The 10,858-nt window shown below is 35.9% G+C and overlaps 1 protein-coding gene across 1 annotated transcript in view; it reads left to right on the top strand.

The window, feature by feature from the left end:
- The first annotated feature begins 4,206 nt into the window (after positions 1-4,206).
- LOC105364980 (nuclear factor of activated T-cells 5) overlaps positions 4,207-10,858 on the top strand; it is a 47,959-nt gene continuing 41,307 nt past the window's right edge. The window contains exons 1-3 of the mRNA XM_011503025.1: positions 4,207-4,559; positions 6,134-6,285; positions 9,783-9,904. Of these exons, the coding sequence (XP_011501327.1) occupies positions 4,372-4,559; positions 6,134-6,285; positions 9,783-9,904 (462 nt within the window). The 5' untranslated portion in view covers positions 4,207-4,371. The remainder of the gene's footprint in view (positions 4,560-6,133; positions 6,286-9,782; positions 9,905-10,858) is intronic.

Here is a 10,858-nt window from a genome sequence, read left to right as displayed (position 1 = left end):
TCAAAAAACAAAAAAAAAAAAAAAAAAAAAAAAAAAAAAAAAGAAAAAAAAATGAAATTCAGCATAACATATAATTTTAAATATAATTTTCATCGCAATGCATTTAACAATAGCAACAACTTTGTTTTACACAACACACAATTTATTAAGGTATTTTAGTTTTTGATTCGTTTTGTGTATTAAAACTATGTATAATTAAATTAATAAAGATAGGGAAAAGGAAAATTGAAAATTACACACATTTATTACTCACAGAATTGCCTATTTTTTGCTACGAAAGATAACATGACGAGGACGAGGACGACGACGACTCTAAAGTGAATTTAAACTCGTCACATTAATGCAGTCATATTAATTTAAATTTTATTAACAAAAAGTTCGAATTGTAAAATTATATTAAATAGTAAAACTCGTTTATTATCCTTTCATAAACTCATTATATTATAAATATCAACGTTTTCAAAAGTTCATTAACTCGCCTAGCAACATATTTGAAAATATTTAAAAATCATTTTGACTTGGAAGTTAGAGCAAGTACTTGCTGAAAAGAAACACGGAAGCTTAATTTAATTATAAAGTTCGGCAATAAAAATTTTACAACTTGAGAAAGCATGATAAGAATTTTGAAATTTATGTCGTACCCGAGTCCTGCGGTTTTCATATTTTCAAAATAAATTATTCTAAATACGAGAGACTAATACCCAAAGAATTTTATCCCTCTTTAGAAGATTTCCAGCCCATCGATCCAAAAGTATCCAACAGTATTAAAACAAAAACAAAAGAAAAATAAGCACCGAAAAGAACATTCGTTTCTATGCGATTATTTACAAGACCGCACAAATCGCATATTTAGTCATTTTCATACGTTAAAGCTTAATTCGAATATCGCCATCCGTAGTATTAACAGCATCCAGCACGTACGAATCTCGATATCTCGAGGATTGTTCCGATTGCTACGAGGACCAGTCAACTTTTATAAGCTTAACCAACCCGTCATAAAAGAGCGCTCGCAAGGCTTTCGTGACGCACGAGGCGGAAGATAAAAAAAGCCCTCGCTGTTGTCCGATTGAATTCTTCGAAACTCGCGGGATCGACGAGGCGTAAATGCCGTGGCTTCCGCATTCGCGAATATGTCGAATGTAAAACAAATGCCGACGATGTGCTTCCGCTCGACCGCCTTTTAATCGTTTTGTTTATGCGCTTGGCGGAAGCGCGCGATCCCGCGAACGAAGATGCGCGTATTTTCATTAATGGCCGAGGTTATTTGCGCGTCGTTAGAGCGCTTCGAATGTTGCGTTTGCGATTGTCATCGTGAACGACGTCCGCCTTCCGTGAATTTCACCCTTTTTCCGCGTGAGCCAATTCCCTCAGACCGTCCATTTTTTCCTTATCTCCGGCGAGTATGTTACAAGTCCTCGGAACACGCGATAATTTGTGTTTGTGTGGACCTTGATGGTTATTAAGGCCAGGCCCTAACGTGACACGGTGCTGCTAATTCATATTAGTCAAATATCGTTTATCATATATTACAATTATCTTAGTCCCAAAATTGCCTCTTCCTCCTTTCCCGAGACTTCCTTTCTTACGCGTCGTCCGCTCATTCTTTTAGTCCGGCCCTTTAGATTTATTCGTTCATCGAAAAGAGAGACGGGACATTGTCGAAATACCTAGTAATAGTTTGCAAAACTTGGCGCTAATTAAAGTGGCAGTTTCACGAGAAGTATCGCGCCAGCAAATTACCAAGCAATTATCGCAGAAGCTGTTTTCCGCAATGACTTAAATTTTTTAACATATTTCGCAATGCTTGTGTGCGAAGGTAAACCAGATGCGCGCGCCGAGTTTTCCCTTTTATATTCGCTTAAACAAAGATGTCTAGCATTTGGGAATAAATAATATCGAGCGGGAAATAGGAGTTTTTAATGTTGAATCGGCGAATGGCAATTACAAGCGGCGATTAATATTCTCAAGTATAATAGTATTGGTAAGCCACGTTGCGCTCAAGTATTCTTAAGTATTCAATTAAGAATGAAACTCTGGAGAATCAAGTGTAAACGCGATAGTGGAGGAACAAGCGAACGTTGCACCCTAGTGTAATAAATTACCGCGGAGGAGTTGGCACATCCGCAGGACGACATCCTATCAGCAGATTTTATTTAAAATGCATGAGCTCGGCGCGTATATGCAACCCCGCGTATATATCCCGCCCCTCCACCCCCATCACCCACCAAGCCACTCCTCACTCTTCACGCTATTATCTTTATCGCGAAAGCGAAAATATTTGAACGCCTTTGGCTTGGGTAGTGGGGGCCAGAGGAGTCGGAGCTTTTCGAAATGAGAGTAAGCGCGATTGATTTGCGAATTGTGCGATAATCCGTCATTCGTCGTCCGTACTTCCCGCATGGAACAGTGCTTGTTCTCGGCTATCTTCATGAAGCGCTAGGAGCAACGTTAATTGTGTTTTTCTTCGAGAAACGGATTCATTGTTAGATCTGTTAGTGGCACAGTACAATGGTACATCTTTATGTTGAAAATAAAATTGTAAACGATGCGCGCTTTTTCGTTTCCTGAAATTATCATATTTTAACACTCTTGTTCAAATTTTTCTTAAAATTGCTGAGGGAATTTCAGGAACGTCAGTGGAATAAATGAGGTTATATTCCGTAATACTAAAAGTATTTCGCCTACGAAAGGCGTTTTGAAAAAGCATATTTTTAAATTATACTCTAACTTATGAATATTAATTTATGTGCCTTTAAAATGCAGCAAAAATTTTCTGTTCAAAAACAGAAGAAGAAGAAGAAGAAGAAGAAGAAGAAGAAGAAGAAGATAAAATTCATGTTAGAAAATGATAAATATACTGTACAACGTGAGAATTTTTTCCAGCACAATATGATTAATTAATCTAGCTTATGGTAATGCGCATATAAAAGTATTTATAAACAACAAATTTATGTTTCATAATTTTTAATAATAGATATTTGAAGAGGAAACAATTGGTGTCAGTGGTGTAATAGAATTAATTAACTGCTAAAAATACAACACGACACAGTTAATGTAAACATTTAATTTTTTTTTTCCTTTTTTTTTTTTTTTTTTTTTTTTTTTTTTTAGTTTCTAACGTATTTCATGCATGAAAATGTTGTAAGAATTTTCAACGATTTTATTATAATAGAAGTGATTTATTTATTTTTGTCCATTCCTTCGCTATTTGTTGTTCCGCATGGATGCACTATAATGCATGTAATTCGATATTCAGATATTTTTAAATATACCAGTAATCCTAACTGTTTATTGCTATAAATTTTGATCCTCAAAGTAACAAAAAACTTACAGCGTCATAATTTGAAGCTATGCTTAGAAATTTATTTATTTTCGAATTTTATCAATAGTTTTATTTGATTAAATGTCGATATTTATATTTTTGATCGTGAACTATACAGCTTCGTATTATTAAATCAATAATCTATTTACATCAAAATAAAGAAATAATTTCTATAATTATAGAATTTTTTATGATTTTGATATCTATATATATTTTTTTTATTATTCCGCATTGTTATATATATATATATATATATAACGTACCGTTCGATGATAAAATGTTTATATTATGTTTCATTCTTATACTTTGGTGAATTTTCCATTGAATAGAACATTGCTTTATTAAAATAGTTTATAATTAGGAAAATAATTATTCATAAATTTAGTTAGAAATTTTACATTAATTTATATACTTTGTTAATCGTGAATTGGCAACTTTCCCCTCCACTTGATAGCCATAAAACATATTTTTAACGATGTCTATTGGTTTTGTGTTAAGAGTATGTCACGTTATAGTACCAATATAAAGTGTATGAAAATTTTTAAATTGTAATATCGCATTGATACGACTGACGAAATTAAATAAAAAAGAAAAAAGAGAATTGAACCTTATAATACTTGTAATAATAACTTGCCATTCGTAAAATTTACACCAAACACCATATTGTAAGTGAAAGTCGATTTTGCATTTACAATAATCAAATAAAATGACAATAGGCATACCGAAACTGACCAAGGTGTCAGTATGCGATTGCTAAATGCTGAAAAGCAAAAAAGTAAACATCGTCGGTTGAGGGATGGGAAGAAATGATTAAGGGTGTCGGAGAAAGAGCCAAAGTCATTAATCCCCTAGATGAATGAGCACCTCGCGAAACCTAACCCGATCGCTTTCTCTTAACAGCTTCCGGTTCTGGCTCGGTAATCGGTAGAGATCCGCTTCCACCGCGAGCAGTGAGTAGCTCGCAATTGGCGGGTCAGCGTCAGCAACAGCAACAGCAGCATCAGCAACAGGAATCGCCGGTGTTGACGAGTAACGGGGTCCAGCAGGTAATGACGCTTCCGCGTTCCAACGGCGTCGGGGCCTCGGTCCCCTCCAATTACCATCGGCAGCAAAATCTACCGGTCCACCAGCAGCCGAGTTCGCAGTCCGGCTCCATGATGACGATGATTGGCCAGGACCACGAGCTCGACTATGCCACGCACATCCTCCGGGCTGCCAGCAGCGGTGACGTCAGAATGTGAGTCTCGCTAATCTCGTTGTTCATTAATTTACGTCCGAGTAAGTTTTTTATTCAACCTCGATGTAAAGGGATAACGTTCGCCCGAAAATTGCTCGGAGTACCTTTTACATAATGAAATTGATTATAATAGTCAAAATATTGATTGTATTAGATAGCTTTGTTATAAATCGAAATTATTTTCCTAAAATACTGCCTCGATAACTCAAAGGTATTGTATGAAGATTGACGTTACGTAGCGATAGCGATACTCGATTAAGCTAAACGGTTCAAAGTAATTTCAAACATTTAATGAAATAAGGGCGCGTAATTTGTATTTCTCCTTCTCTGAAACAGCAAGCCATGATATAGAATAATGTGCGATAGATTTTTGAAATGTCCATGGAAGACACGCGTGTAAGAACGGGGTTAGGGGGTGGGGGAGGTTTCTTGGTAAAATTCTTCTGAAAAACATTGGAAATTTATTCTTATCGTTCGTACATGAGATAAAACCTAAACTATCACTAGCTCATTCATAACTCGCGATTATAATTGTAAGCTAAAAGTCGAAGCTCTCCATGATACACACATTAATACACAGGGTTTCGCGACAAAAGGTCAGACCGCGAACCTTCGGGAATTCCCGTTCATCTCTACGGCGTCGATAATAATACACATCTAGATTGCGGAAAATTTTAACGCCCACGCGAACGAGATTCGATTGTCACGGGACATTGGGCCGCGCGAAGCTCTGCCTCTCCGGGGTCTCCAATAATTATTCTCCCCTCCTATCATATTCAATTTTCCTACTTTATTTACATCGTTTAAATTCGCCTAAATAGTCTTTTTAACAACAATGCGGCCCTATTGAAAAATATATGGCAATGCATAGTCGTGGCCATACAATTAACGAAGTTTAAATGGAAATGCACTAATTACTGAAAGTTTCATCTTGAATTGGCTTGTGTAATCATCGCTACATTTTCTTCTTCTTCTTCTTTTACATCTTCTTCTTCTTCTTCTTCTTCTTCTTCTTCTTCTTCTTCTTCTTCTTCTTCATCTTCTACAATTCAGCTCAAAGAATACGAAAATTTATTGCGCAGGATTTTGCATTGTTAATGACAAATATTAATTAAATTTGATAAATAAAATTGTCGAGTTGTCTCCTTCCGAATTGAATCTCTAATAAATAATATTCTATAAAAATAGGAAACAAAAATACAAAAGCAAGAAATATAAAATGGATAAAGTAAAGTTCATTTAAAGTCCCGCTTTATTAAAATCGTATAATCGTGGGCTAATTTTACTAATAATTGAGGCTAAAAGAAAAAAAGAAGAAGAAAAAAACGTTGCAAGCAACAGACGTAACGAAGAATTCAGATTTATTCAAAGACGAATAATACGGCGCTAATAAGATATTAATGACTGGATTGCTGATTAAGTCGTGGCGCAAACAGAAGGTGAAAATAAGCAGAAGCTCTGAAAGATCTCGGGCAAACTGCGCGATTAAGCATTTTATCGGCCGCGCATTAGCATTTACCCTTTAACTTAAAATTCTCGGGTACTTAAGATTTTTTTCTTCTTGCCGACAATAGGTTGAGCAGCAGCGACACAAGGGATCCCAGAATAGCATCGCCATGCTCTGGCCAGCGTCTCGTCAGCCCCATCAACCACTTGAGAGTCATTTCGCCGATCGACCATCGTATCTCGAGTCCGAGCGATAGCGAGAGACATACCCATAGCCAAAGTAAGTGTGCACTCGTACGTAATTAAAAATGAAAAATGAAAAATTGAAATTCGTGGGCTAGAGTAGCGCGCGAGGCCCACTAGCACATTCAATGTCAATTGGCGAATCCCTCCTTAAATTGCTTAACATAAATAGCACAACACAAGCGAATTATTGTTGGCGTGATATTATCGAGAACGCACTTCGCACAAAGACCTTTGTGTTTCAATTAAGATAGAGGAGTTTAACCGACTTGCTACAACTTTCATTTATTATTAAATGATTGATTTGGCACGCATAACTACCGAGTGGCTGATAAAGCATAAGAGATGATTCTCCGTAGGTGTTATTATTTATCACTTCAATATTAATTGCGTTTTTTTTTTTAAATCGTTGATTGCCTAGGATATAAGAAATATAAAGATTAATATATTGAATTCAGCTATTCAACAGATCAAACAGGCAATTAAATTTTAAGATATTTTTATTGAAAGGCTTTTCTATAGAAATTAATCTAACGATATTCTGTGAGAAAAATTTGATTTTACTCTTCAATTTACTTTTCTCTCTATGTAATAAAAGAAAATGATTGCAAAGGTTTTTCATTGTATTCGTGCAATACAATATTTGTTAAAGAGTTTCGTGAAATATTATTCATATATTTTTCTTTTTCTTCTTCATCTTCTTATTCTTATTTTGGATGATGATGTTGTTTTTTTTTTTTTTTTTTTTTTTTTTTTTTTTGTTACGTAATATACAATTTTTGTGTATGTGAGAACGCACAAAGATGGATAAAACGTTATATAATGTTACTCTTGTCGTATTCGATCTAAGATAATGCAATAACTTAATTATTGTAATTTTATTGGAAACTGTCCAAATGAAAAGATAGAAAAAAGTTAAGGTACATCTTTGTTTAAGCAAAACTGTTTATTGACATTTAAAAAAATGTATTTATGCCATACATTAAAAATAAAAAAATTCTTTATAATAAGTGTTCGATCGTGAAGGAGTGAAATAAAAATGTTATCATAAGCATTTTTTTTAGATACTAATTTAGATACCAAAAGATTTGCAATGACAAAATTGCTTTCACTTAATTTCATGTTATTTGTCTAATACTTTATTGTGTTTGATATTCATTTTGTCATAATAAACTAAAAATTCATAAAAGGATATTTATTTTTATAAAAGGGCTTCCTAATCTTGTAAACCAGTCAAAGTAACACAAACAATTAGTATAATAATAATTATTAGTATATTAAAAATATTATATATAGTCGTCGATACGTTTTTTAGTACAATGCAGTTTCATTGGTATGGCAATTTTAATTTTGCGAATAATTATCCATCAAAATGTACTTTTTATCTCATATATATGATTCTTGTTATTATATTTTTCTCAATAATGCTTATATTGTTGTGATAAAAATATCCCGAGAACGTTGTGAAAGCTCTTAAAGTATCGTCTTATCGGCGACGTGGACTTTTATTTGGCACTTATGATTTAATATTCACAGAGAAGAAAATCAACGAAATAACCCGATTGCCTCGCAAGGATGTAAATCATAGTGAAGTTTACTTATCTGGTTTGCTTAAAAATGGCGGCCAATCAATTTTAGTTGCGTCAGCTCTATGAAATTTCTCCTGCTTTTATCCGCGATAAGCTCAAGCTTACGGGCGCCCTGCTAACCCTCAAAGTCAAATGAAGAAATCTCTGCCTGTATTCACAGAACATAGAGTATAGAACATAGAACATAGAACATAGAACATAGAACATAGAACATAGAACATAGAACGAGGAGGTTCAATGATGGGCGAGGGTCCAATGTGACGTCTGCCCGTGAAGATAAAGATCCGCCCCCTCCCCATCCCCAAAAACATTGGAACAACGGAGCTTTGTTAGTCGCGCGTTGAAGCTGATACGAAGCTCGTCCCAGGCATTTATCAACCGGTGGATATCAAGTGCAGTATGCGCACGCCACTTAGAAACAATTAGAGGAGTAGTGAGCGTTGGTGGCTGCAAGGGATGATGCATCGGTGGTAACAAAGCACCACGGCCAAAGTAGCGGCTGTCATCCGAGTAAACGGGGTTAGACGAGGAAGTTTTCCAGGCTCTTCTATAATGCAAGCGAGCTTGTCCCCGTTGCAATTGGGCGCGGCTGTTAAACGTAAACGGGAGCTTATTTGGTTTATGGCGCTCGCAGTAATAAACCGGAGGATTTTGTCTTGTAAACTTTTGATTTCTCGGTGAAAGCAAGTTTCTCCCTACCGTGCTTGGATAAGCTTTATCTTGGGCCAATAACTTGCCCGACTACATGTTACCAACATCTCTTTTTTCTCCTTTTTTCCCTTTTATATTTCGTTTTTTGTGTTTTGTTTTTTGTTTTTTGTTTTTTTTTGTTTTTTAGCTTTTTCTCTGTGCTTTTTATCAAGAACCTTGAGATTATTTATCAATAGCTAATGGATTACATTAAAGCTTACGAGGCATGATCTTCTGATTGTCATTCTATTCAATTTAAGGTTGATCCATATTTATGATTAATTGACAAATAAATACCCCTCCCCCCTCCCCCCGTGCACACAAACGCACAAACACATTGTCGTTGCTTTCTAATACATATACAATGGATAAAGAGAATTGCAATGTACTTTAAAGTGCAAAATTCGTTCGTTATATTCCAGCAATATTAATGTAATGTCAATTATAAGTATTGACATTGAGATAAAGTTTTTAATGACAATAATATGCTGGCTACGATAATTATAAGTGTCAATGATTATTAAGACTATTATATATGCTTTCGATAATATCTAAAATCACCCGATAAGCAGAAAGTGGAAAATATCCGATTGAAGTATCAGAGTCACATAGAGTTTTATCCATCGACTAATTCACATTAGATACCATCGAATTATGTGAAAATGCTTTCCAAGCCAAAAGTGTAGTGAGCGATTGGAAATGAAAGTTTCTTTCCGAAAGATTGTGCAAAAAGGTGAAAATACCAGTCGAAGGTACGTGAGTAACAACTCGAGAAACCGGGATGCGAAAGTGTTCGAGATGCTGTCGCCTCGCATTGGAGTCTTAAACGAATATCGATATGTCGTGGAAATGTCGAGTTCATAATAATTTCACGTTGATCTTCGATCACGCGTACCTCGTTTACCAAATGAAACGACGCTTTCCCGTAACCCAATACAAGGAATTTGGAGAAGCAACGCGTCTATCGCGAGCTTCCATACAGATCCTTATCGTTAGCTGGCAATTAGCGAGGATCGAGCCTCGGAATGAAAGAGAAAAGTATCGTTTAAACCATTTGACCCACATATCCATCATTGGCAAAGCAACGACATTCCGCTATTTATCGACGATGTGTCGGCGCCGAGCCGTTCAATTGTAAAATTCCGGACAAGGGTCCGTGCGATTTTTAAAAATCTTTTAGCGCCGCGGATAATATTGGCGAAAGTGCGGCGGAATTATAACAAACGCGACCTCACGCAGTGTATCCATGTTACAGGCGACCGAGGAATGTCAAGTCCAATTGGCAGGGACTCGGAACGCGACGGCAACCCGCCGACGCTCAGGCAACTGCAGCGCGGCATGGGTTCACGTCAATCCGGGGAGCTCTTCCGCAAGAGGGTGAGTACTCGAGGAGCTGCTCTCCACCGAGCAGTTGCCCAACCATCTAAGATCCTCCCAATTCGTATCAGTTAACAACCCCCCACCCCACCTCTCCCCTCTGTCTTGCACTCCCCATATTATCATCCCACGCGACGCCACGCCACCCCAGTGTGCCTGTCTTTCCCAGACAGGCAGCCCCGCATACTGACAGACTCAGAGAGAGAGAGAGAGATAGAGAGTGAAAAGAGAGAGAAAAGAGAGAGAAAAGAGAGAGAGAGAGAGAGAGATAGAGAGGGAGATAGCAGTTTTTACACTGTTTGCATGGAGTATTTTACGCGCTTCGCGACTTGTGACAGACACTTAACCACCACACCAGTCGACGAAGATGAGAAGCAAATGATTAATGATTAATTTGTCATTAAACATAAAACATACGATTAGAAATTAGTAGCACGTTAGTTTTTAAAATGTTGTATGAACATCTCCTAATTTTAACAATTTTGTTCAATATATACAACCGCATAGTAATACATTCTACAGGGAGAAAGTGAGATTTGGTATGGTAATGAATTTATTATAATAAATTAGTTAATAACACGCTTTTGAGTTTTTCCCAATTAATTTTTTTATTTATTTTTTACTATAGGTAATTGTCTCCAGTATGATAGTTGCTTACTTGGCTTTCGATACTTGAAGCGAATTCACTTTAATTAGAGATAAAATGGAGTGGTTGCCGTTATAAACAGTCGGTCAACAACATTATAATTGTTCGCAATTTATCAGCTCTGTTTATAAATATCGCGAGTTACTTACAAAGTATAATTACTATTGATCGATCGTGCTTTAAAGTACAATCTAATATTACAGGAGTTAAAAATATTTTCAATTCGAAACAAATTTAATTGATAACTATGGTTAAATTTTGAAGAAAAAAAAAAAAAAAAAAAAAAAAACAAATTTAACTTTTTTGGA

Source organism: Ceratosolen solmsi, unplaced genomic scaffold, assembly GCF_000503995.2.
Source record: "Ceratosolen solmsi marchali unplaced genomic scaffold, CerSol_1.0 scaffold61, whole genome shotgun sequence".
Lineage (NCBI taxonomy): Eukaryota > Metazoa > Arthropoda > Insecta > Hymenoptera > Agaonidae > Ceratosolen > Ceratosolen solmsi.
Note: the sequence above shows the minus strand (reverse complement) of the source record. Positions and strands in the feature narration are given on the sequence as shown.